The following is a 27,107-nucleotide window of genomic DNA, read 5'->3' on the forward strand; positions in this document are numbered from 1 at the left end:
CGTACAGCTGGGTTTGTTTTAAATAATAATAATAATAATTAAAAAAAAAAAAAAGAGAAAAATGAAAATATACAGCAGTCACTTCCCCTCCTGCCCAGCGGGGCACGGCCGGGCCTTGGAGGGGGGATTTGGGCCAGTGCAACAGTGCAGGAGGGGGGAAAAATGGGGGTCCCTGGAGCCCCCCGCGTCACCCCAGCTTGGGGACAGCAACAGGGACAAGCCAGGATGAATGGGAAAGTGCTGCGGGGCCGAGCCCCAGCCGGGGAAACGGCCACAGAAAGGGGGATCGGGGCGGGGGGGGAAACGACACCCCCGGGGTGCGGAGGTAGTGCCGGCTCTTGGGCTCCTTCGGTTGTGTTTGGGGTCAGGTGCGGGGTGCGGAGGGGTCCTGGGCCGGGCTCGGGCGGTGCCGCAGGGTCTTCTCCTCCTCCTGTGGAGAGATGGGACATGGGGACACCGGGACGGGGACACAGTGCAGCACCCACGGGCTCCAGGCTGTCCCCGAGTCCATTTAGGGGGGGTCTCCATGGCCAGGAGCAGGATCTGCTGCAGGGACACCCCATGAAGAGGATCAGGGCACCCTTGGGAGCCCCCAAACCCAGGGGCACCCCATTTTGGAGGGTCTCCATGGCCACATACCCCCATAAAGTGGTCAGGGCACCCTTGGGAGCCCCCAAATCCAGGGCCACCCCATATTGGAGGGTCTCCACGGCCGGGGACACTCACAGCCTCCAAAGCGCCAGTGCTCGCCCACTCGGAAGGGGCGAATGCGTCCTCCTCGCCCCGCACTGGCTCCATCCCCTCGTCCTCGTACTCGGTGAGGTAGTCGGACTCTTCTGGGGGGACAAAAGGGGGTGCAGGGTCAGGCCCCATATCCGGATTTAGCCCCATATCGGGGACCCCCGCCCAACTCACCGTCGGCGTATCCGTCGGACAAGTAGGGCTTGGCGGGCTCGATGCGGGACACGATTTCGGCCAAGTCGGTGAAGCCGGCGCTGGGACACGTGAGGACCTACGGGAGGAAAAGGGGGGGCCCCCCGAACAGCCCCCACCCCAGCAAGAGAAGGGTGAGGATGGAAGGGGCAGGAGGAGAGACGTGAGATGGGTAAGGGGGTGGAAGGGCATCAGGGGACACAGCGAGAGGGACAAAAAGTGACAGGAGATGGACCAAGGGGACAGGATGGATGAAGGAAGGGACAGGAGATGGACCAAGAAGGGGACAGGAGGATGCCAGTGTGGGACAGGAGATGGATGAGGGTTGAGGAGAAGAGGAGATGGACCAAGGAGGGGACAAGGATGTTGGAGGGCACAGGAGATGGACCAAAGAGACAAGAGGATGGACCAGGGTGGGAGGGACAGGAGGATGGCCCAAGGGGACAGGAAGATGATGGGAAGGGACAGGAGATGCACCAAGGTGGCAGGGACAGAAAGATGGACCAAGGGGACAGGAGGATGGCAGTGACCATCAGGAGGTGGACCAAGGGTGGACAGAAGATGGACCAGGGTGGGAGGACAGGAGATGGACCAAGGCACACAAGGATGGACAAAGGAGGGGACAGGAGGATGGACCAAGAGGACGGAAGGATGCTGGGGAGGGACAGGAGATGGAGCAGGGTAGCAGGGTCAGGAGGATGAGCAAGGAGGATGAAGCAGGGCAGGGAGGGACAGGAGAACACCAGAACACCAGGGGGACAAGCTGCACCAGGAGGGCTAGAAGGACACAGGGGAGACGGAGGGGACAAGGGACACGGCAGCGTGCTGCTCCCTGAAGATGGCTCCAGGGCCATGGGAAAAAAAAAATCCTTAAAATCAGGGTGCCAGGGCCAGGGTGGCCCAACCCAGGATGCCCCAGCGCAGGTCCCCAGGCAGCCACCACCACCCGTGAGCCCCAGTGCCACCCCCTGCTCACATCCATGCGTTTGCTCTCGTAGAAGTCGGCCGAGCGCCGGTCCTTCACCATCTTCTCGATGATGTCGCCCCGGCTCCAACCGTCGAAGACCACCTTGCCGTGCTGGTAGCCCACGTCCTGCAGGGACAGCGGCCGCAGCACGTCAGTGGCACAGGCACCCCAAACGATGGCCTGGGGCACCTCAAATGACAGCCTGGGCACCCAACTGGTGGGTAGGACATCCCAAGTGATGGCCCAGGATACCCCGTTGATGGCTGGAGCACCCAAATGATGGCTGGGATATGCCAAACAATGACTGGGACACTCAACCTAGTCAGGACCCCCCAAATGATGGCCAAGGGTACCCCACTGATGGCTGGGGCACCCAACCAATGGCTTGGGCACCCCGACCAATGGCTCAGGCAGCCCAACTGATGGTCAGGGAGCCCCAAATGATGAGCTGGGTACCTGGAATGATGGTCCAGGCACCCCAAATGATGGCTCAGGCACCCCCAGATGATGGTCCAGTCACTCTGTTAATGGCTGGGGCACTTGAATGGTGGCCTGAGCACCCAACTGATGGCTGGGGCACTCCACCAATGGCCAGGACACCCCAACCTGTGGACCAGAGCACCTCCAAATGGTGGCTGGGGCACCCAATCAATTGCTGGTTGACCCTACCTGATGGCCAGAAGACCCTGTTAATGGCCTGGACACCCAGCCAATGGCAAGGGCACTTCAATCCACATCTGGGGCACCCCATTAGTGGCCAGGGCACCCCAATCAATGGCCAGGACACCCCAACTGATGGCTGCAGAACCTCAGCCCATGGCTTGGGGTACCTCACTGATGGCCTGAGGCACTCTAAGAGATGGTCCAGGCCACCCCACCGGCCTCCTCATCCCCCAACTCACATAGATCTCGTCGAACTTGCCAAAATCCATGGTCTTGAAGCGATCGATGGGGGGGCGGATGTACTCGCAGTACGAGCTGGACTTCACCACCTCCAGCTGCCGCACACACGACACATAGGCCAGGCGGGACTGGATCTCCGCCATGTCGGGCACCTGCAAGGATGAGGCGCTCAGCACCCTGCCCGCACCATCTCACCAGCATCCCCGCGTCCCACCAGTCCTCACCTTGACTTTTTCAGCCCAGGGGTTCAGACGTTTCCAGAGAAGCCACCAGCCAGACAGGCTGTCCCCATAGTTGCACAGGTCTGTCTCATCCTGGCTGCCCACGTCGATGGCGATCACCGTCTTGGCACCCAAGTTGCGGGCGATGTCGGCTGCGGGGTGGGAAGGGAAGAAGCTGGGTTGGCAGCATTGTGGTTTCCCCTGGTCTGAGCCCGTGGCGAGAGGTGGTGGCACAAGCGGAGCAGGGAAATGGGGTTGAGAGATTGTCCCCGAGCCTGGGCTGGATGGCAAAGCCATGCTGGGGCTCGTGGTGGGACGAGCAGCGTCCCATGGGTGCCGGAGTTGGGGACAGGAACCCAGCGGCAGGACGTGCCGGTGGGGAGCAGAGCAGTGACGCAACCTGGAGCACGTGCTGGGGCAACAGGAGGGCACAGGCAAGTTGCAGCGTCTGTGGTGGGATGCGAAGGAGCGTGGAAATGCCCCAGGAGAACACCCGGTGGTGAGGACACCAGGAGACGATGTGAGGTGGATGGAGACAGCTTGCACGTGGAGGAGGATGGAGATGCTCCAGGAGGGCACCTGGTGCTGAGGACAACAAGAGATGATGATGCAACATGGAAAAAGGCGGTTTGCACGTGAAGGAGGATGGAGATGCTCCAGGAGGGTGCCTGGTGCTGAGGACACCAAGAGACAATGATGCAGGATAGAAGAAGGTGGCTTGGAAATGAAAGGGCATGAAGATACTGCAGGAGGCCACCCGATACCAAAGACACCAAAAGATGGTGCAGGATGGAGGAAGGTCACGTGCATGTGAAGGAGGATGGAGATGTCCTGGGAGAGCACGCGGTGCCAAGGACACCAGGAGGTGACACAGAATGGAGGGAGGAGGCTTGCACGTGAAGGAACATGGAGATGTTCTGGGAGGGCACCTGGCATCGAGGACACCAAGAGATGGTTTGAGATGGAGGGAGGTGCCATGCATGTGAAGGAGCATGGAGGGCACCTGGTGTCAAAGACACCAAGAAATAATTTGAGATGACAGGAGGTGACTTGCACATGAACAAGGATGGAGATGCCCCAGGAGGTGGCCTGGTGCTGAGGAGGAGGAGATGAGGCAGGACGGACAAAGGTGGCTTGCGCATGAAGGTGTGCCAGGAAGGCACCCAGTGCCAGGGCCACCAAGAGATGGTATGAGACAGAGTGAGGTGGCTTACCCGTGAAAAAGCATGGAGGGCACCTGGTATCAAAGACACCAAGGGCTGGTACAAGATAGACGGAGGTGTCTGGCAGGTGAAGGAGAACAGAGAGGCCCAAGGAGGGCGCCTGAAGCTGAGAACATCAAGAGTGGATGATGTAAGATGGACGAAGGTGGCTTGCATGTGATGAAGCATGAAGATGTCCCAGGAGGACACCCAATGCTGGGGACATCAAAAGATGGTGCAGGATGGAGGGAGTTGGCACCTGTACCTGCAGGAGCAGAGAGATGCCTTGGGAGAACACCCAAAGCCGAGGATACCAGGAGAGGATGATGCAGGATAGAGGAAGGTGGTTGGCACCTAAGGAGCATGGAGATGCTCTAGGAGGGTACTAAGGACACCCAGAGATGATGCAAGATGGAGGGACGGTTTTTTGCACATGAAGAAGGATGAAGATGACCTGGGAAGCCACCTGGTGCTGACAACACCATGAGATGATGCAAGACTGTGTGACTTTTCTGGCACGTGAAGAAGGATGAAGATGCCCTGAGAGGATGCCCAACACTGAAGACACCAAGAGATGATGCAAGATGAAGGGATGCATCTTGCATGTGAATAAATCTGAGGATGCCCTGGGAAGCCACCTCATCCTGAGGACACCAAGAGATGATGCAAGATGGATAAACATTTTTTTGTTTTGCATGTGAAAGAGGATGAAGACACCCCGAGCGGACGCCCAACAACAAAGACACCAAGAAGATGCAAACCCAAGCAAGATGTCCCAAATCCAACCTCAACGTCTCCAGCCGTAGAGACCCCATCTCGTGGTGGCCATGCGGCCCCCACCCAACCGCCCGCCACCGCCCCCGGGGCCGGACCTGGCGCCGCATCGGCTGCCGCCCCGGTTGGGCGGTGGCAGTGACGGCGTTGAGCTGCTACTTGCCTGGCAGGTTGTTGATGTAACCACCGTCCATCAGTAAGTTGCCGTCCTTGGGGTCGCAGAGTGGCGGTAGGTACCCAGAAAGGGTCATGCTGGCTCGCACGTACCGCCAGAGCGAGCCTGCGCCGGCGGGAACAAACGCAATGAGCACGGCTCGCCTGAGACCCCCCGTCCTCGGGGGGGCTGCCCCTCGCCCCTGCCCAGGGACATCTGCACCCCACGGGTGCCCAACGGGCACCCACGGGTGGCAGAGGAACCTGTCGCGTGCCCTGACCGGCCATTTACAAAGCCCAGGTGGCTCAACTTGGGATGGGATGTTGTTTTAGGGGGGGTGGGAAGTTTTTGGGTTTTTTTCTGGGGCGGGGTTGGCCGGTGGCCCCAGCGAGCGAGATGCTGACCTGGGACATTGTTAACATAGCAGCCGTCCACGAGCCAGTGGCTGTCCTTGGGGTCGCAGAGCGGAGGCAGGTAGGGGGTATAAGATGCACTGGCTCGGACGTAGCGCCAAAGGCTGCCTGCCGGAGGGAGAGGACACGGTCATGGCCACGGGGAGACGGGACGTGCCCGAGCACCCGGCAGTAGGCGACCGAGGATGTCGGCACCGCGTCGGTGGGATGTTTGCAGCCCCAAGACCGAGCTGCTGGCATGGGGAAGGATAGGCGGGCGAGATGCTCGCCGGAGGGTTAGGGGTGGTGAGTGGGGATTAGTTGGCGTTAAGAAGCCAGAGGAGCAGGCAGAGCGAGAGCCAGGCTGCTTACGAGCCACCGCGTGCGCCCCGTGGACGGCTCAATGTCCCAGGTGAGCTCTGGCACCAGGCAAGGAGGAGGGGCAGCCACCGCAACATCCCCATCACCGCAACGTTCCCACCACCAAGATGTTCCCACCACCACCACCACCACCACATCATCTCCACCACCACCACATCATCTCCACCACCACCACGTCATCCCCACCACCATGTCATCTCCACCACCACCACGGCATCATCCCTACCACCACCACCACGTCCCCGTGCTCCACATGCTGTGAGTGTGGGTTACTGGGATTAGTGGTGAGCAGATATGTTAGAAGGGACACGCATGCTCGGGGTGTCCGGATGCGGCTCCACGCACCAATGCTGCCCCCAGCCCCACCAAGGATGTGGGGCACAGCCAGACCCCCATGGGGACCTGAGTCTGGTGGGGTCACCGACACCAGATGGCTCTGGGAAGCCGCCTGGGCTCACCAGGAGCCCTCCAAGCCCTTTTTTTGCCATGCCAGGATGCATCCTCCCCTTGGCACGTGGCAGACCTTCCCCCGTGGGGCAGCGGCACCGTTTTGGGGTGCCGGTGAGAAGGGTCCCCACAAGGGTGGACGTGGTGGCACCGGAGAGTTTCTCCAGCTCCCTGGGGAGCTCTTACCGTCCGTGTGCACCCGCATGGCCGAGGCCGTGATGTCAGTCGTGACATTGAAATAGGGCAGCCACAGGTCCTGTGAGGACAAGATGGGGTGGGTGACGCCGTGGGGATGTTGGTGGGTGGGTGGGTGGGGAGCTGGTCGGACCCCCTGCCACAAATGGGTGCAGCCCTGGGGGGTGTCTGTGCGACACACCTCGATCTGCTTGTCCTGGAAAACCTTGTTGATGCTGGCGTTGAAGGCTGAGCCCGAAAACATGGAGGTGATGGGGTAGGTGAGGTCCAGGACAGTCTCAAACACCGAATTCATGCACTGGAGGAAGAGGAGGAAGAAGAAGGAGAAGAGGAGAAGGAGGAGGAAGGTGAATAAGAAGGACAGAAGAAAGAGGAGGAGGAGGAAGAAAAAGAAGGCAGAGAAGGATGAAGAAGAAGAGAAGGAGGAGGAGGAGAAGGACAAGAAAGAAAATGGAAAGAAGAGGAGAAGAAAGAAGCAGCAGCAGAAGAAAAGGAGAGAAGGTGAAAGAGGAGGAGGAAAAAAGAAGACGGGGAGAGAAGGAGGAAGATGAGACAAGAAGAAGAGGAAGAAGAAAAGGAGGAAGAAGAAAAGGAGGAAGAAGAATAAGAGGAAGGAGAAGAGGAGCAAGAAGAGGAAGCAGAATAAGAGGAAGCAGAAGAAGACGAAGGAGAAAAGGGGGAAGTAGATGCTTTAGAAACACCTGAGGCAGGGCTGGCCGTGGACAGGGCAAGCACTGTGCCAGTGTCCTCCCAAAACAGGGACGGCGAGGGTCAGGGTTTGCTTTCGCTGGGGTGGGGGACATGCCACAGCACCCACCTTGGCCCACTCGCGCGCCCGCTGCTTGGTGCGGACAGCGCTGCGCTCCTCGGCGTAGAGCGCCCCGATGAAGGCGCCGATGGAGGTGCCGCCCACCATGTCGATGGGGATCCCCGACTCCTCCATCGCCTTGATCACCCCGATGTGGGAGCAACCCCTGGATGGGTGGAGAAAATAAAGAGGAGAATAGATGAGATTGGGACCCCCACCCCGCAGGGTCCCATCCTGCCACGGTGCAGCACCCACCTGGCTCCGCCGCCCCCCAGGACGAGGGCGATGGTGTTGCCGGTGAGGACCCGTGCCAACCGGGAGAAGTCGCTGTGCCGGTCGGCGCTCTTCTCAAACACCTTCTCGTACATCTCCCGCTGCGGACGGGATGGACAATGGGTGACGATGACGGTGGTGGACCACCAAGGTCACCCAGGGGGACACACATACCAGTTTGGTTGGGCTACGGCGGGAGAAGACGCGCCGGGGACACTTGATGTGGAGGTGGCCCGAGCACCAGCTGCGCATGTTGAGCCATTCAACGGTGCGGGAAGGGCTGGGACCGTCTTCGCGGTGTAGGAGGACCAACTGCTTCAGCGCACGCACCGCCGTGTTCTCCAGCATCTGCTCCAGCTGTAGAAGCCATCAGCCACCTGGCGCGGTGTTGTCCCACCACCGCCTACCCCCCGCCTCACCTCTCCCAGCGCTGGCTCTTGGTCGCCCAACCCTACGATGAGGATGCAGTCGGCTTGACGGATGCAGCGCACGGTCCACGGTGTCAGGGTACAGTCGGTTTGGTACAGGACGATGCGGTGGATGTCCTCCTGCTGTGCCAGCCAGCCTGACAGGCGGTACTCCTGGATGCTGCCGAGATGGAGGGGTCAGCCGGCGGCCCGGTGGTGTGTAGCCGATGATGTTCCTCCCAATGGGAGTTACCTGTCCAGCGCTGAGGAGCCGAGACGGGCACGGATAATGTCGCTGGTGAGGAGCAGCGTGGGACCTGGGAGAGGTGGGGACGTGGTCACCACCATGACCTGGTCACCACCGTGCTGTAGAGCTCTGGTCATCCCTGTGCCATGGTTGCCACCATGCCATGGGACTGTGGTCACCACCACGCCGTGGTCACCATCATGCCATGGGGCTGTGATGGTCACCATACCATGGTGCCCGCCACACCACAAGACCATGACCACCTCCATGCCGTGGCCACCACCGTGCCACGGGGCTGCAATCACCACCGCACCAGGTCACTGGCATGCCACAGGACCGCAGTCACCTCCACACCACAACCGCCACCGTGCCGCAGTCACCGCTCCGTCGGCACTCACCGATGGCGTTGAGCGCGTGCTTGAGTTCCAGCGTGAAGGCAGCCGTGGGCACGTCGTCGCACACAGGCAGCACCGCCACCGTTGACAAGTTGCTGGTGGGGTTGGTGGGCTCTGAGCTAGAAGCCATGCCCAAGCTGGAGCCTGCATGGACAGAGATGATGGAGGTGGTGGACACCTTCCATGTGCTGCTCTGATGATGGCCACCAGCCCTGGAGAGGGCACCCCGTTGTCCTCAATCCCTTTAGGACCTACTTGCAAAGGGCCCACGGAGCTGCTGAAGGTTTCCCAAGATCTTCTGGCTCAGGAGGTGGATGAGGCGGGTGACAACCTGCAGGGACGAGGATGGGGATGGCCATCAGACCTGGCAGGGCTTCCCAAGCTGGAGACTCATTAACACCCCAGACTGGTGCCCCACATGCTTTTTTGGATGCCACCAACACCACCCCATCCTTGGGGACCTCAGAGGTGGACAACCCTTTAGCACATCAGCCCTTCACCCCCAACAGCTCTAACCACTTCTTTAATTCCTTAATTTAGCTAGTTTTAACGAGTGTCACAGCTACCAGCTGGGTGGGCAGACCTGGAGACACGCTCCTTCCACGGGAAGAGGGTGCAGACCCCAGGACGGGGAACTGCAAGTACCTGGGGGTATCTGCGCTTGATGTTGTTCAAGGTGCCTTCAGGCAGCTTGGCCAGCTCCGTGTCCCGAACCGCATGGACCGTGGTGGCACGGGGCTGCCGAGTGAGAGCTTCCACCTGGAGAATAAGACATATAGCCAAGAGGTATCGGCCAGATGTATAGGGCGTCCAGCCCTTGGCCCTGACACGGCTCTCACCACGCCGATGAGGTCTCCGCGGCCGTACTCCCCGATGAGCTCTTTCTTGCCACTGCCCTTCTGGATGACGGAGCGGAGGCGCCCGTTGAGCGCGATGTAGGTGCAATCCGACTTGTCACCCTGCCTGGGGGACACCACCCATGGCAAGTCAACCCCCTGCCAAGCTGGTCCTCACCAAGTTGAGGTGAGCACCCACCCGTTGGTACCCACCTGTAGAGCGCCCGGCCGGCCTCCACCGCCATCCAGTCAATGGCGAAGTCCATCTGGCGCACGAAGGGTGACATGCGGGCGGCCACGGTGTGGGCGACGCTCAGCACCACGCTGGGCTGCTCCCGCATGATCCTAGGGGTCAACAGCAGTTGGGGGACACGGTGGTGGCCCCAAGAGATGCCACCATAGCGCTCACCCCAGCAATCCACTTTGGCACCAACACTTTGTCCCAAACCTCCTCCACCGGCACGGGGACTCACTCGTAGAAGTCTGACTTGGAGATCTTGAGGAACGTGCAGTCACGGTTGGCCTTGATGGTGAAGATGAGCGGCTCGCCGGTGAGCACGGCCAGCTGTCCCACCATCTCGCCCGGCTGCGTCAAGAACAGGCAGACGTCCTCCGCCTTGTCGATCATCCGCTGGTACACGTGCAGGCAGCCCCACAGCACGAAATGGAGGCTCACGTCCTGCCGAAATGGCACCCTATCACCGTTGGGGGCCACCTGGGATCCCCAGGCATGAGGGGTCCCACCAGCACCGCTTGGGGTTTCTTCTGCTCCTCTTCACCGAGTCTTCACAGGGCAAGAGCAGGAAAGGTGGCACCCCATGGAAATACAGGGTAGGGGGAAGCAAGACGCCACACCAGCTCCCCAAAACCCAGACCCACCTGGTCCCCTTGACGGGCAATGACTGTCCCAGCTTTGGCGTGATGGAGCAAGACACGGTTGTTGAGGAGGGAAGGGTCCTGAGGGGAAGAACAATGTCACATGAGGTGGTGGGGACCCCCATGAGGAGACAGAGGACCACCAGGAGGCCACAGAGACCACCACAAAATGACAGGGACCACCATGAGGAGATGGCAACCCACCACAAAGTGACAGGGACCGCCATGAGGAGACAGGGGACCACCCCCAGGTAATGGAGACCACCATGAAGTGATGGAGATCATCACAGGGAGATGGGGGACCATCCCAAAGAGATGGGGGACCACCCTGAGGCCACAGAGATCACCATGAAGTAATGGGGACCCACCACAAAGTGATGGGGACCCACCATGAAGCAATGGGGACCACTGCGAAGCAACGGGGGACCGACACGAAGCAACGAGGGACCACCACGAAGCGACGAGGGACAACCACGAAGCAACAAGGGACCACCGTGAGGCAATGGGGACCACCATGAGGCCACAGGGATCCACCATGAAGCAACACGGGACCAACATGAAGTGACAAGGACTACCACGAAACCACGGGGGACCACCACGGAGCGATGGGAACCCACCACAACGCAACGGAGGACCACCACAAAGCCACAATTCCCCTGTGCTGGCACCGTTTCTGCCCTCACCTCCACCTTCATGAGCTTGACCAGCTCCCGCTTGGCAGCCTCAAAGATGGCACTCGTCTGGCGGCCCTGGTAAGGCCCGAAGGGACAGTCCCCGGGTGCCGTATCGTCCTCGCAGTAGTTGTAGTGGTAGACACCAGACGGTTGCTCCTCCACCGTCACCGACTTGCGTTCCTTAGGCTCGTGCGAGACGGACTGCAGGGAGACAGGACAGCTTCGGCACCCATCTAGCAGCCACCCCGGCAGTGCCAGCGGCGAGGATTCGGGTGGACGCGACGTTGCCGGATCCGGCCTTACCCTGGAGAAGGCGGCCAAGGCGCCGGTGCTGTCCTCCTGCAGCGACACCGAGATGCGGCCGCGCTCGTAGGCCATGTCGAAGTCGGAGCGGGGACCCTTCTGGATGCCTGCAATGGGTGAGGGAGGGGACCGGGGGGGGTCGTCGGTGTCTGAGATGGGGATGCTAGGGGGTGGGGGGGATGCACGAGCCTGGGGGGGGCTACATGACCCCAGGACCCCTCCCCACTTCCTCCAGCCTCCAACCCACCAGAGATATCCACCGGCATGGAGATGCAACGGCTCAACGGCGGCGGCACGGCGGTCTCCAGGCCTCCTGCTTTCAGCGGGTCGGCTGCAGGATGAGACCACCCTGAGCACCAGCAGCCGAGTCCCCCCATGGTGGCGGCATCGGGGGGGGGTGGTTGGGTCCCAGGACCCCCTTACCGGCTTTTACCTGGTTCCCTGCCATCATCGGCACTGCTAAGCCCCCGCTTGCCGTGGCGGACGGGGCTGGTGCGGGCGGCGTGGCCGGGTTGGGGGAAGAGCCGTAGCGGTTGCATGTCCTGCAAAGGGGGACGTCAGCGGGGCTGGGGGCGGCGGTCCGGATCCGGCCCAACCGCCTCCATTTTTGGCATGAACTCACGTGGCTGAAGAGCTCGTTCGTCAACCCAAGGTAGTTGTGTAAAGCCAAGAAGGTGACACGCTGCAGGCGCACCATGATGATCTAGAGGGGAACAAGAAGCCATCAATGGTCCCCTGCCACCCTAAGGGACTTCTCCACGGCCCCCCCCGACTTGGACTCACCTGCACCACCCGCACCAAGCTCTCCGGGTACTTCTCGAAGACGGCAGAGAAGGCTTCAACCGGCAGCCGTAGCACGGTGGAGTCCTCTGCCGCCCGGGCACACACAGTCCGGTATGGTCGCTGGTGGCCCTAGGTGACACGCCGTGGTGTCGGTGGCCTTGCCAGGATGGCAATATCCATCCTGGCAATGGATTGAGGACGGTGGCAGCTGGGGGCTGGCGAAGCCCACCGGTGGCACTGGACTTTTGGCTGGTTGGGTTCGGGGATGGCCATGGTGGGGCTGGAGGGGTTTGGGGATGGCTGGTGGGGCTTGGAGATGGCCATGGTTGGGCTTGGGGATGGCCATGGTTGGCTGGAGATGGCCACGGTGTGGTTTGGGGATGGCCATGGTTGGGCTGGAGGGGTTTGGGGACAGCCGGTGTGGTTTGGGGATGGCCACGGTTGGGCTGGGAAGGTTTGAAGATGGCCACAGTTGGGCTGGAGGGGTTTGGGGACAGCCAGTGGGGCTTGGGGACAGCCACAGTTAGGCTGGCGGAGGGTTGGGGACGTCCATGGTCAGGCTTGGGGACAGCCACAATGAGCCTGGGGGGCTTGACGGTGGCCACGATCAAGCTTAGGGGGTTTGGGGACGGCTGTGATCAGGTTTAGGGGGCTTGGGGACAGCCACGACTGTCCTGGAGGGTTTGGGGGCAGCCACAATCAGGCTTGGGGACAACCATGATCTGACACGGGAGGGTGTTGGGGACAACCACAGCACCGGTACCGTGATGACATCAAGGATGCTCAGCAGACTGTGCACACTGTCGCCGGGGAACACCTCCTTCATCACCGTCTCCTTCCCATCCTGCGAAGCGCAAATCTCCTTACTCTTTCCATCCTCATCCCCCAGAGTGTCCCCATTCCCCTACCACATCCCTGTCCCCCTCATCGTCCCCGTCCCCGCACCGGTTCGGTGAGGAGGAGCTCCAACTTGCCATCCTGCAGCACGTAGATGCTGGTGTCGGGCTGTCCGGGACGGAAAACGTAGTCACCTTGTTGACACTGCTGGAAAACCATGTGCTTGCAAAGCTCCAGGAACAACGGCTTCTCAAAGTGACCCAGGACCCTACAGGGACAAGGATGGGGACAGCGGGTGACACAGAGCTCGCTGGGACCTGTCCTGGTCCTCTGGAGCCAGGCCAGTGGCCAGATGCCACGGCGATGGGGGATGCAGAGGGGAAGAGCATCCTTCAGCGTAGTGGTCCAGCCTCCCCTTTCCAGGATCGGATCCTGACCCCTAGGGCCGGATCCTGATGCTGGGGCTGGATCCTGACCCCCCCCGGGGTCTGATCCTGACCCCCAGGGATGGATCCTGATCCCCCTGGGGCCTGATTCTGACCCCCAGGGATGGATCCTGACTCCCTGGGGTTGGATCCTGACCGCCAGGGATGGATCATGGCCCTGGGGCCTGATCCTGACCCCTGGAAACAGATCCTGACTCCCTGGGGCTGAATCCTGGCCCCCCGGGGCCTGATCCTGACCCCCAGGGATGGATCCTGACTCCATGGGGCCTGATCCTGAGCCCTGGAGATAGATCCTGACCCCCAGGGATGGATCCTGACCCCTGGAGATAGATCCTGACCCCCCTGGGGCATGATCCTGACCCCCAGGGATGGATCCTGACCCCCCTGGGGCCCGATCCTGGTCCCCAGGGATGGATCCTGATCCCCTCGAGGCCTGATTCTGGCCCCCCAGGGCTGGATCCTGACTGCCAGGGATGGATCGTGGCCCTGGGGCCTGATCCTGACCCCTGGAAACAGATCCTGACTCCCCTGGGGATGGATCCTGACCCTGGAGACAGATCCTGACTCCCTGGGGCTGAATCCTGGCCCCCCGGGGGCCTGATCCTGACCCCCAGGGGCCTGATCCTGACCCCCAGGGATGGATCCTGAGCCTCACCGGACATTTTTGAGCATGTAGAGAACCTCGGAAGGAAGATGGGAATTGGCCACGTCGAATTCGGTCAAGTCGGCTTCCAGCACCGAGGGGGGAGGCTCCTTCAGCTGCAGCGTGGGCAGCTCCTTCTGGATGCGCAGGAACCTTGGGGACAACGAGGTGACATCGGTGCACGGCCACCACCCCCTCGCCGCCCCCCGTCCCCACCTTCCCGGTGGCACCTCACTTTTTGGCGATGTTGAGCATCTTGAGCTTCTTCTTCATGCGGGGCCGCGAGGCGCTGGAAATGGTGGTGTCCACCAGGGAGGAGGTGGACTGGGAGACCTGGGGTGGGGGACACCGAGCCGAGGTGTCACCCGAGGGGGACACCGCGAAGCCACCCCAGCCGTCACCCCCGGCGTCACCTTGCGCATGATCTTGCGGCCGTAAAAAAGCATCTTGTCCCGTTTTCGGAAGCGGTATTTCGGCGTTCCCTGCGCGGGTATTTCTGAGGAGCGCGACGGGGACGGGTTAATGGGGCGCAGCCCTGTCACCCCCCCGTCCCCAAGGCCACCGCGGCCGTGTCACCCACTCTTAAGGCGCAGCCGCCGGACCAGGACCACGATGGCGACGGCGACGATGACGGCGAAGAGGCCGAGGCCGAGCATTGCTCCCAGCACCTGCGGAGGGAGAGGAGGGGGGTCCCCATGCGGCCCCCGGTGTCCCCCCAGGGGACGGGGATGAGCACGGGGAGAGGGGGGGGACGCCAATGGCACTGCCACCTTGGTGACGTGGAGGGATGGGGGGACACGATGGCATCGGGGATGGGGACGCTGGTCCCCAGGGGTGTGGGGACAGGTCTGTGTCCCCTCAGGGGTGCTCAGCAGTGTTGGGGACCTGGACACTGTTCTTTGGGGACAAATTTGTGTCCCTCAGGGGTGCTCAGCACCACTGGGGACCTGGACACTGTCCTTTGGGGACAAATTTGCGTCCCTCAGGGGTGCTCAGCAGCGTTGGGGACCTGGACACTGTTCTTTGGGGACAAATTTGTGTCCCCTCAGGGGTGCTCAGCAGTGTTGGGGACCTGGACGCTGTCTCTTGGGGACATGGGGAAAAGTCTGTGTCCCCTCAGGGGTGCCCAGCAGCACTGGGGACCCTGGACACTGTCCTTTGGGGACAAATTTGTGTCCCTCGGGGGTGCTCAGCAACGTTGGGGACCTGGACACTATCCCTTGGGGACATGGGGACAAGTCTGTGTCCCCTTAGGGGTGCTCAGGAGTGTGGGGGACCTGGACGCTGTCCCTTGGGGACAAATTTGTGTCCCTCAGGGGTGCTCAGCAGCACTGGGGACCTGGACACTGTCCTTTGGGGACAAATTTGTGTCCCCTGGGGGTGCTCAGCAGCGTTGGGGACCTGGACACTGTCCCTTGGGGACAAATTTGTGTCCTTCAGGGGTGCTCAGCAGCATTGGAAACCTACACACTGTCCTTTGGGGACATGGGGACAAGTTTGTGTCCCCTCAGGGGTGCTCAGCAGCACTGGGGACCCTGGATACTGTCCTTTGGGGACAAATTTGTGTCCCCTCAGGGATGCTCAGCAGCGCTGGGGACCTGGACACCGTCTCTTGGGGACATGGGGACAAGTCTGTGTCCCCTGGGGTTGCTCACCACGCCGGTGGGGAGCTGCTCCTCGGCGAAGAGCTTGGGCAGCACGGATGTCAGGGACGCATCCTGCAGGGACAAAGGGACAGCTGAGCCCCCCCCCAGGGTGGGGACACCCCCGGGAGGTGACTGTCACCCCCCCCGCCACGTCCAGCCACGGTGCCATTCCCTACCTCCGCCTCCTCCTGCGGCTCCGACTCGCTCTGCCCCATGGCCGCGGCGGGGCTCTGCCCATGCAAAAACCTGCAAAAATGGGGAAAAATAATAAAAAATTTAAAAAAAAGAGAAAAAGAGACGTTTGTGACACAGGGACCCGTGACGGCCACCGAGGGACCGGTGACAACAGGGTGACACCCTCGCAGCGGGTAAAATTCTGCTGGGGGTCGGGTTTGGCCCCAATTTGCTGCATGACGGGGTGCCGTAGGGAGCCCCCGGGGTGTCCCCAAAATGTTCGGTGACATCGAGTGACCCAGAGGGGACTTTAGTGTGTGTGTGTGTGTGTCCCCTTGGGGACTTTCGTGTCCCCCCCCCGCAGGGAGAGGAAGCGGTGGCAGGAACCCTCCCGTTGCAACAGCTCTGGTCACCGTCGCCGATGTCACCCGTCGCCGATGTCCCCAAACGCCGGTCCCACCGCCAGGCCCAGCCTCGGTGTCGCCGTGTCGCGTGTGTCGTCGTCGTCGTCGTTCCCCCCCCGCCGTCACCACCGTCCTTCCCAAGGACACCCCGGCGAGGTGACGGTGGCATCGGTGGGCACCGGATTGGGGACGTCGCCGAGGTTGGCACATGTCACCCCCCCCCCCACCATCACGGCCACCCCATGGCGGGGGGGGGGGGGGAACGACACACACAGCCCCGCGGCACCGCGCCAGCACCCAGCACCCCGTTTGCGGTGACGGCGGCGCCGGGGCCCGGTGACACCCCCCCATGGGTGACAACGGCCCCCCCATGGGTGACAACTGCCCCCTCTTCCCCAATTTACTGCCCCCCCCAATTGCCCCCTCCAACAGCCCCCCCTCCCCCTGACAATATTACCCCCCCGGCTGGTTCTGCCCCTCCCCAGGGCAATATTACCCCCTCCCCAAATTCTACTGCCCCCCCAGGGCAAAATCCCCCCCCTGGGTAATATTCCGCCCCCACTGGCTGGTATTGCCCCCCCCAAACCAGTACTGCCCCCCATTACCGCCCCCCCGACTCTTATTGCCCCCTCCCCAACCCCCATCACCCCCCCAGCCGCTTCTACCCCCCCCAGCCTTTACTACCCCCCTCAATGCTAGAGTTGCCCCCCCCCGCTCCTATTGCCCCCCCCAGCTATTACTACCCCCTCCCCAGCCTAATATTGCCCCCTCCCCCGATAACCGGGGGGGTGGGTGTGTGTGATGCTGCCCTCCCACCCCCCCCAAGGCGTTATTGCCCCCTCCCCAATCTAAAACCGCCCCCCCCCCAGTACTACCCCCCCCGGGCTAATACACCCCCTCCCTGCATTTACTGCCCCCTCCCCAAGCTAAAATTGCCCCCCCCAGGGCTATTCCCGCCCCCCCCCCGGTGGGTATTACCCCCCCAAACTGGTTCTACCCCCCCCCAGGCCAGACCTGGCCCCCCCCGGACCCCCCAAAAGCCGGTGCAGCCCCTCCCCCCCCCCCGGACGGTAATTCTCCCCCCCCCGCACTCACCAGCCGCCGGTGCCCGCCCCGCTCCGGCCTCGGCGGCCCCCGCGCGGTCATGGTCCGTTTAAAGCCGCCCCGCCTCCCGCTCTGACGTCACGCGGAGGGGCAAGGGGGAGCGGCGGCGCCATGTTGGGAAGGTCAAGAGAACGGGAGGGGCGGCCATCTTGGGCGCGGCATGGGCGGCGTGATGTCATCACAAGGCGACGGCGCGGGGGGGGGGGGGAATGTTTTGAAGAGGGCCGCGGCGCCATATTGGGAGTGGCATGGGGGGACAGATACCCTAAATCTTGGGGGGACACACACACGACAACGGCCGGGGAGCACCCTCAGGTCTGTCCCCACGCGTGGTGGCACCCACAGGCACCCTCGTCCCCCCCCCAGGGTGGCACCCACCGCCAGCCCTGTCCCCGCGGGGGGGGCGACACCCACGGTCACCCTTACCCGCCCCCCCCATGGAGACAGCACCCACGGCCCCACCGCCAGCCCTGACCCCCACACACAGGGTGCTGGCACCCCCCCACCACGGCGCAGGGGGTCCCACAGCAGCACAGAACCCACTTTTCTCCCAGGGTGTTTTATTCTCCCACCCCGGGGGCACCCATCGGGACCCCACATGGGGCACACAACTCCCCCCACCCCAAAAATAGGGAGCAAAACAAACCCTACAGCGAGCAACACCCCTCCAGGCTGAGACCAGCCACAACTCAGTCCATGAATGAGAGGCATCCACAACAGCTCTGACCACCCCCCATCCAGGCCGAGCACACAATTTGGGGTTAAATGTGGCCTTTTTGGGTGCTGGGAAGGCAGGCAGAGGCAGCGATGCCTGGTACAAGCAGCTGCTGGCCCCGCTCCAGCCGGGAGCAGCTGCTCCTCCGGTTACAAAACATGCCCTTGACCCATCCCGCAGCATGTAAACAGCTCCGGGACTTGACATCGGCCCTTTTACCCAAACCACAGACCCCAGGGACGGGGGAACCGTTTTTCGCTCTTGTCCCACTGCCCCCGTCCTGGTTGGAGTGGGAGAGAGGTGCCTGAGGTGTGTGTGGGGGGGATGAAAGGGACCTGCTGCAGCCCTTCATGCCCAGATGCTCCCCCCCAAAATGGCTGCAGGGCTTGGGGACAAGTCCCTGATGCTGCCACAGGGCAGCTGGGCTTGGGGACGAGGGCAGGGATGAGTCCCCAACGTGGCCAAGGGGCTACTTGGCTTGGGGACACGGGCAGGGATGAGGCCCCGATGTGGCCAAGGGGCCACTTGGCTTGGGGACAGAGGCAGGGACAAGTCCCCGACATGGCCAAGGGGCTTCTTGGCTTGGGGACAAAGCCCCAGGCACATCCCTGACACTGCCAGGGGACTGTAAGGCTTGGGGACAAGGGGAGAGATGAGTCTCCAATGTGGCCAAGGGGCTACTGGGCTTGGGGACAAGTCCCTGACCCAGCCAAGGGACCAGGGGGCTTTAGGATGAGGCTTTGGACACATCCCCGATGCAGCCAAGGGGTTGCAGGGCTCCAGGTTGAGCCCCCAAAACACATCCAAGAGGGTTGCAGGGCTCCAGGATGAGCCCCCAAAATGGGGCTGAGGGGTTGCAGGGTTCCAGGCTGCCCCCAGAACAGATCTGGGGGGGTCACAGGGCTCCAGGCTGCTCCCCTAAAACATAACCTGGGGGGGGGCAAGGCCCATGTTGAGCCCCCGAGGGGTGCCCGGCTCCAGTTCAGGACTGGGAGCAGCAAGGCTAAGGTCCGTCAAGAAAAATAACAGGGCCACCAGCGTCCATCTAGCGTCCCCCGGGTGCCGGGGACACAGGCGCTGTCTCTCCCCACCCCTTTGGGGCCCCGAGCTGGTAAAAGCAGATGAGAAAATAAATTAAAAGCGCTCGGGGCGGGGAGCACAAGGCGCCGCTCCCTCACGTCCCTGGGGGTCCATGCCGAGGGGTCCTCCCTTAATTCACCAGCAGCGTGTTGTCTTGCAGAGGAGCCCTGCGGGGAGAGAAGCACTGACGGTAACGGGGGAAAATCTGATGAATTTGGGAAGATGGCTTCGATTTTGGAAACATGACCCAGCTATAGCTGAAGGGAGACTCCCCCCACACCCCAGAAATAAGAGTGGGAAGCAGGGAGCCACAAAGGCAGTGAGGGGGGGACACACGCAGGGAACCCACATACCCTGGTTATACCCACGTTGAGGGGTCCCCACGGGCACAGAGCCATTTTGGGGCGCTGGCAAGAGCCTCACCGGCATGGAGAGGGGCTGGAAATTGTGATCCACGTGGGATCGACCACGTATGAGGAGCCAGTGGCAAAAAAAGCCGTAAACCCTCCTCTCCCAGCACACAGGGGCCAGCAAGGTAGATAACGGGGGGGGGTGGGGGGGTGGGTCACAGAGCGTACCCAGCCCCGATCTGCTGGCCAGAAGCCCCCCCCAGTTGTGTGACCCCCTCCCCAGCACTGGCACTGCCTGCTCACCGTTCACAGCAGCAGAAGACAGAGCAGGATGAGGCGCTGTCGCGACGGTACTTGCCCGATTTGGGGCTGTCCTTGCACTGGGCGATGTAAGCGTGGAGCTGGGAGACAGGTGTTTCGCCCTCACACTGGTGCTGTGGGGAAAGGGGACGGGGAAGCTGAATCCCTCCACTGAGGGGGATCAGGATCTCCCCCCCCAAAAAAAAAACAACCATGAAGCTTTGCTTAAACGCCATGGTCTGGCCTCACCTTAATGGTCTCATAGGAACCGGTGATGAGAGCAATGAAGAGGCTGAGGACCATGTAGATGAAGAGGCTGATGAAGGTGTACAGGTAGATCTGGCTGAAGAGCCACACCAAGTAACTGTTCTGTTGCATCTCGGCGAAGGTAACGAACATGTCGTCCCCGTTGATGAGGGAGAAGAGGCACTCAGACACCATGGAAAGGGATCGGAACTGGGATGGGAGGTGACAAAGGGATGGTAGCCGGCCCAGGCCACTGCATCACCCCTTCCACCATCGGGCTGGAAGCTCCCAAACAGGGAGCGAGCGCTCCCCAGCACCCTAGGTGCCACCCTGATGCCACCACGCTGCGAGGAGAGAGACCGCAGCAAAGACCGGCACCCTATCTAACCCACGTTGCCAAAACGGGGACCAGCCCCGCACCCATCTCCTCCCAAATCCGGGCACGGAATCACCTGGAGGTGGGTGAAGCCCACCCCAACCACCGACCCAGAGCAGTACCTTGACGTGGTACGGGCCCAACACGATCCACCCGCAGAAGCAGTAGCCCAGATAGATGACGGCCACGCAGCAGCAGAAGCGGATGACGTTGGGGAGGGCCACCCGGAGCGTGACGATGAGGATCTGGTGGAGGAAAACCAGTTGGGATTAATCCTCATCTTCTGCCGAGGGTGCCCGCAACAGCTGCTAAAGCACCCTGTGAGACCTCCGTGTCCTCGGCAGAGCAGGACAGGGACCCTAGGGACACACGCAGCAGCCGTGGGACAAGCCCAAGCTCGCCCAGGCAAGCATGGCCATTCCCAGCCCTTGAAATTGTCCCCTCGGGTCCCAGGTCACCTCCCCCGTGTCACTCACATTGTACTTCTGGAAGAAAGTAAGATAGCGAATGACCCCGACCCAAACCAGCAGCGTGGAGGTGCCCAGGAGGATGCTGCAAACATCGTAGCTGGCAAAGTTCTGCAGGGACAGAGGTGTCACAGGCCTGAGGCATGGCCAATGCTGTCTCCAAAATCCCCAACGCCGCCCCTGAAGCCGTAACAACCCTGTACGCTGGCCAAAAGCCAGCAGCAAGTAAAATCCTGGTGCCACAAGCCACGACATAGCAGCCACACAGGACCCTACCTGTCCCTTTGTTGCCATCTCCCTGTCCCAAAGGGAAAGGGGGGGGGCTCTGGGGTCCCACTTGGGCCAGGACCCCTCTGTGAAGCCCTCAGGAGCGACGTCTGTCCCCTAACCCGCCGTTCAGGGCTCTGATCACATCCAGGACAGCTTCACCGGGGCAGACAATGCATTGCTGGCGCCCAGGGGCAGCCGTTGTGTGGCTTGCCTCCTGCCACACGGAACTGTCCCCTCCCCGGAGCACAGGGACACCCGTGCCAGCAGCCCCAGCACACCCAGGATCTGCAAAAACCTCCAGCTTTGCTCCCCAGCGTCCCCATACCTTGGACTCAATGCCAATCTTCATGATGGTTCCCAGCACGGTGAGGATGTCGCTGATCACCAGGAGGATGTACCAGCCGTTGAGGAACTCCATGCGGTCCGACAGGCACACGCTCTGGTTGTAACGGCGCTGGAAGAACTGGCTGAACTCCTACATGGGGAAGGAAAAAAAAACCGGTGTCCTTTACCCACCGCCTGGAGAATTTTGCCTGTCTCGCAGCGCCCACAGCTTTGAGCATCCCCCGTGGGGAAAGGGCTTCCTCCAAAACCCAGCAGCGCTGAAACAGTGTCCCAGTGGCAGCTCTGTCCGGTTACACCGTGGAGGGGAGCCACAGCTGGCACCAATTCCTGCTGTGCCACCACTCACGTGCTGCAACATGACGCCCCGGATAATGGAGCGAGCGCAGAGGATGAAGGAGAGCGAGCAGACGAGGATGACGACGACGTCAAAGAACAGCCGGAAGGAGTTGTCACCTGTAAGACGTGCGGTGCCTCTTCTTAACGAGAAGGACAGCCACCCAGGAGCACCCCGAGCCCCCCACGCCACCCTTTGACACCCACTGGGGACAGATGCCACCTTTGTGGTGTCCTCGCGGCTCCTACCTCGGCCAAAGACGCTGGGATCTTTGCACTCCTTGATGTCAGCCCGGTTGTCGAGGCGGATTTTCACCCGGCCACTGTGTGCCTTGTTGTCAAACGTGATCTGGGGAGAAGTGGAAGTCCCTACGTGCCCACGAGGGACGCTGCCAACCCCACGCAGCCCGGCTGGATCACCCCGAGGCGGGGAGCTTTGCCAACGCACTCACGGTGATGGTGAAGGTGTAACAGTCGGGGATCTCGTTGTTGATGATGGTTTGGATGTTGATGGCTTTCAGCTTGAACTGGATGGTGACATTGATGAGTCTGCAGGAAAGGACGTTCATTAATCCTCCTCCTGTGGCTCATCCAGGCTGTCTCAGCCCACTTAGACCCTCCCAAACCCTCAAAATACGGTGCTGAGAGTCCAATAACCGACAGACATGGGGTAAACTCGGGGGTGCGTACAGCCCCAGGAAAGGATGTCTCCAGCTTTAGAGGAGCAAACTGCTGCCAACCTGCCCCAGTGTCAGTGAATTTTGCTTCGAGGGGGAGGTTGGACCCTCTGGCAGAAACGGTGTCACAAACTACACCGCATCTCTCAGAGCCAGCAGTGCCGGCATCTCTCTGCCCAGCACCGGCAAGAAGATGGGGCTTGCCTACGCTGGTAACACGCCTGCAACTGCAGGGCTTGGCCACGGGCAAGCAAAACGCCGCCAAAAGCCAGCGCTTGGTTTGGGGGAAGGGAAAACAACCCCCAAAGCGGGTGTTGCAGAACAGTCTTGGTGCCTCAGGGCCAGCTTTGCAGCCGCCGCCAACAGAGACATGGCCGGAAAGCAGCTGCTTTGTTGCGCAACCTCACTGGTTTCACATCTTCCTCAGCCCAAGGGTGAATTTGTTTCTATCTCACGAGCGGTTTTTAAAACCAACGGGGGCTTTTTCCATCCTGGCAGCAGGCTTCAGCGTGAGGAAGTCCCCGCGCTGGGGTTCCCGTTCCACCCTTGCCCATACGCTGCGCCGATGGGATGTCCCCAGCACCCAAATGCTGGGACACCCCGGATTACGGGGAAGGCATCAGCAATTACTTGTGAAATTTGAGGGTGAAGTTCTTGTAGCTGCGGTCCAGCTCTGGGGGAAGAGGCTGTGGGTCCTCGGGGTCCACTCCCAGGCAGTCTGCAGGGAGGGAGAAGCACCTTCAGGGAAGCCCGAGGCCCCATGCAGACCCCCTTGGACCCTCTCAAGCCCAGAACAAGGATCAAAAACCTCCCCAGGACCCAGTGGTGGCTGCAGCACAAGGAATCTCAGCTCCACCGCCCCCCAAAACCCACCTGTGACAATCTTGGGGTCGATGTTGAAGGTGTCGTTGGCCGGATCGATGCGCCCTTTACGGTAATATTGCTGGCACAGCATGAGGGCTGACTGGTTCCCTCCACTCTCCCCCCGCACGTAGGCGTAGCGGCCGACGGTCTCATTGGGAATGGCCAAATACTGGAGAAGGAGATGCCCTCAGCAGCTGGATGCGGCCCCGAGCCACCTCCATCTCCCCAAGCCACCTCCGCGTCCCCCCTCTACCCGTGGATCTCACCTTCTCCATGGCGTAAAACATGCGGTCGTAGAGGTCACGTTGCGTGTAGACAGCGTAGGTGTCATCCGCGCCGTCCACGTAGTCCTTCAGGAAGAGGTGTTTGAAGGCAATGGTGTTCTCCTCCTTGAATGTCACCACCATCTGGTTGCTGAGCCCGAAGAGGATGAGCTGAAGGAGACCGCTATTAAATTCCTGCCCCGGCAGCTCCATAAACAATGACGCTACGGCCCAAAATGCAGCCGTTTTGCCCCAAAATGCTGACAGGAGGCAAAACACTGTCACCCTACACTTGGGTGACCCCAAGAAGACAAGGGCCAGCTAGCATGTCCCTGAGGTTGTCCCCATCTCCACCTGGTTGCCCCAAAACCTCTTAAGCCGGCTAATTTCCTGCAGCAAATTTCCTCTCCCACCGTAAATGGGGGGAGGAAGATCTCCCTGGGGAACACGCATGTGTCCCACCGCAGACGGGGGGAGGACAATCTCCTTGGGGGACACACACGCGTCCCCCCACAGTGCCACCAAACACTGCAGGGAACATGACAGCAGAGCAGACCCTGATCTTCCTCCTCTTCGTCAGCATTTTCCTTGCCTGCACGCTCTAAACCCCTCCCTGTGCTGGTAATTAGCTTGTATTTATTAACACAAGACACCGCTCGTTAGCGCTGTTCCTTGGCAGGCTGAGGGCAGGGGTGGATCTGGGTGACACCGCTCAAAGCCAGGACAATGCCACGGCGCTGAGCTGGGTGCTGCTGCCTGTCAGGCAGGGTGCAGGTAGAAACGGCGGTGGGGCAGGGGGGGGGCAAGGCCCCAGCGCCCCGATTTCCCTCGACGGGAGGGAGATGTCACACGCCGGCTGTTTCCTCCGCACCTCGTGACTGCAGCCTGACAGTTCCCAGGGAATTTTTCCGCCCCGGGATGGTGCCAGTCCGGGAGCCGGTGACACCCTGAGCGGGGGGACGTCCTTTCTGCCCCTCCGCTTTTTTGGGGCGCCCTGCCACATCCCAGTGTGTGGCACCTGGACCCCAAGGACGTGCCACGAGGGTAACCCCAACAGACCCTCCTCTCACCCTGGGGACCTCTCCCGAGTCCCCCACTGTCCCCAAGCACCCCCGCCAAGTGTCCCCAAATACTCAAGCCCCCCCCAAACCCCCACCACTCCCCACGATGTCCCCAAGCCTTACTGAGGATGTCCCTTCCGATGTCCCCATGCCCAGTGCCCACCTCACAGGTCACCTCCTGTGCTCAAACCCCCCCCCAGAGGACCTGTGTCATTGTAACCCCCCAACTTCCCATGCCCCGGTGTCCCTTTGCCCATTGCCCCTCAGTGGCACCCTGGTGTCCCCCTCGCCCCCATCCCCATGTGCCAGGGGAACCCCTCCCCACTCTCCCAGAGCCCAATGCCCCCAGGCTCCTTTCCCCAGTGTCCCCATGTCCCAGGGCCACCCCTCTCCAGTGTCCCTGTGCCCACTGTCCCCATGCTCCTTCCCCCGGTGTCCCCATGTCCCAGGGCCCCCCAATACGCCCCTCCCCAGTGTTGCCATGTCCCAGGGCCACCCCTCCCCAGTGTCCCTATCCCCATTGCCCCCATGCTCCTCTCCCCAGTGTCCCCATGTCCCAGGACCCCCCAGTACCTCCCTCCCTGGTGTCCCCATATCCCAGAGGACCCCATTCCCAGTGTCCCCATGTCCCAGGACCCCCCAGTACCTCCCTCCCTGATGTCCCCATATCCCAGGGGACCCCATTCCCAGTGTCCCCATGTCCCAGGACCCCCCAGTACCTCCCTCCCTGGTGTCCCCATATCCCAGGGGACCCCATTCCCAGTGTCCCCATGTCCCAGGACCTCCCTCCCCAGTGTCCCCATGTCCCAGGACCCCCCAGTACCTCCCTCCCTGGTGTCCCCATATCCCAGGGGACCCCATTCCCAGTGTCCCCATGTCCCAGGACCTCCCTCCCCAGTGTCCCCATGTCCCAGGACCCCCCAGTACCTCCCTCCCTGATGTCCCCATATCCCAGGGGACCCCATTCCCAGTGTCCCCATGTCCCAGGACCCCCCAGTACCTCCCTCCCTGGTGTCCCCATATCCCAGGGGACCCCATTCCCAGTGTCCCCATGTCCCAGGATCCCTGATGTCCCCATATCCCAGGGGACCCCATTCCCAGTGTCCCCAGGTCCCAGGATCCCTGGTGTCCCCATATCCCAGGGGACCCCATTCCCAGTGTCCCCACATCCCAGGATCCCTGGTGTCCCCATATCCCAGGGGAGTGTCCCCATGTCCCAGGGGCCCCCAGAACCCCCCTCCCCGGCGTCCCCGTGTCCCAGGGCCACCCCTCCCCGGTGCCCAGCGTCCCCCGTTCCCCAGAACCCCCTCGTACCCCAAGGCCACCCGGTGTCCCGGTCCCCCTCCCACCTGGACGGTGACAAGGAGGATCTTGGCCAGCTGCAGCCCCAACTTAACGGGCCGCCGCCCCCGGGCCCGGTACTTATCGCAGGGACTCATGAAGAAATACTTGAGGCGGCGCCGGAGCTCTTCTTCCTCCGCCACCGCCGGGGATTCCGTCGTGCCGTAGCCGGGGCCGCGGCCTAGCAGCCGCTCCGTTTCTGAGGCGGAAACGGCCGTTCACCGGAGAGTACCGGGGGCCTCTACCGGGGGTAGGGGGGGACGGCGGCACAGGCCGGTACCGGCCCCCGCCGCCCGCCTCGGCCCGGTTCCCCCCCCCGCCCCGCCGCCGCCGCCGCCTCAGCCCGGTCCCCGGTTCCCGCTCACCGGACGGGGCCGCCATGGCGCCGCCGCACCGCGGCTTCACCCGCCCGCCTCACATGACCGGAAGGCCCCGCCGTGGCCCCGCCTACCGGCTCTTGTTGCCCGTGGCCACGCCCACTCGGCGCCTTCGCTCCGCCCCCCCCCCGCCCCGGGGCGGGAGGGGGACACGGGACACGGACACGGGGGGTCACGGACACGGGGGGACATGTGGCCTTGGGGGGACACGTCCGTGCCAGGACAGTGACATATGGCACGGGGGGACACGTCCAGGGACGGTGACTTGTGGCCTTGGGGGGACATGTCCACGTGTGGTCACATGTGGCATGGGGGGACACGTTCATGGATGGCGACGTGTGGCATGGGGGGACATGTCCATGCCAGGATGGTGACATGTGGCATGGGGGGACACATCCAGGGATGGTGACATGTGGCCCAGGAGGGCATGTCCATGGATGGTGACATGTGACCTTGGGGGGACATGTCCATGTATGGTCACGTGGCACGGAGGGGACACATCCATGGATGGTGACATGTGGCATGGAGGGGACATGTCCGTGGATGGTAACATGTGGCATAGGGGGACATGTTCATGCCAGGACAGTGACATATGGCATGGGGAGATGTGTCCATGG

General features: G+C 61.9%; 2 protein-coding genes across 2 annotated transcripts; both read right to left on the reverse strand.

The window, feature by feature from the left end:
• Positions 1-12: 12 nt before the first annotated feature.
• On the reverse strand, positions 13-17,621 carry PNPLA6 (patatin like domain 6, lysophospholipase). The gene is made up of 37 exons (XM_075025240.1): positions 17,417-17,621; positions 15,920-15,989; positions 15,753-15,815; positions 14,678-14,765; positions 14,511-14,593; positions 14,333-14,430; positions 14,110-14,250; positions 13,117-13,276; positions 12,935-13,015; positions 12,172-12,300; positions 12,011-12,091; positions 11,822-11,930; positions 11,636-11,719; positions 11,389-11,495; positions 11,095-11,286; positions 10,415-10,492; positions 10,009-10,214; positions 9,749-9,880; positions 9,539-9,662; positions 9,345-9,458; positions 8,955-9,030; positions 8,703-8,843; positions 8,311-8,374; positions 8,070-8,238; positions 7,825-8,007; positions 7,633-7,751; positions 7,387-7,543; positions 6,751-6,867; positions 6,561-6,630; positions 5,559-5,675; positions 5,171-5,280; positions 3,028-3,183; positions 2,803-2,955; positions 1,910-2,026; positions 916-1,012; positions 727-836; positions 13-430 (listed from the first exon to the last, which is right to left on the reverse strand). Exons 2-37 carry the CDS (start codon positions 15,956-15,958, stop codon positions 365-367), a joined length of 4,131 nt encoding a protein of 1,376 aa, XP_074881341.1. The 5' UTR covers positions 15,959-15,989; positions 17,417-17,621; the 3' UTR covers positions 13-364.
• A 353-nt stretch (positions 17,622-17,974) lies between these two features.
• On the reverse strand, positions 17,975-26,590 carry MCOLN1 (mucolipin TRP cation channel 1). Its single transcript, XM_075025245.1, has 14 exons — positions 26,479-26,590; positions 26,122-26,312; positions 23,715-23,882; positions 23,458-23,617; positions 23,215-23,302; positions 22,360-22,456; positions 22,157-22,256; positions 21,921-22,027; positions 21,555-21,704; positions 20,969-21,070; positions 20,615-20,737; positions 20,120-20,326; positions 19,874-20,004; positions 17,975-19,387 (listed from the first exon to the last, which is right to left on the reverse strand). The coding sequence occupies exons 1-14, from the start codon at positions 26,492-26,494 to the stop codon at positions 19,351-19,353; spliced, it is 1,677 nt and encodes a 558-aa protein (XP_074881346.1). The 5' UTR covers positions 26,495-26,590; the 3' UTR covers positions 17,975-19,350.
• Between the last annotated feature and the right edge of the window lie 517 nt (positions 26,591-27,107).

Source organism: Buteo buteo, chromosome 4 (assembly GCF_964188355.1).
Source record: "Buteo buteo chromosome 4, bButBut1.hap1.1, whole genome shotgun sequence".
Taxonomy (NCBI): domain Eukaryota; kingdom Metazoa; phylum Chordata; class Aves; order Accipitriformes; family Accipitridae; genus Buteo; species Buteo buteo.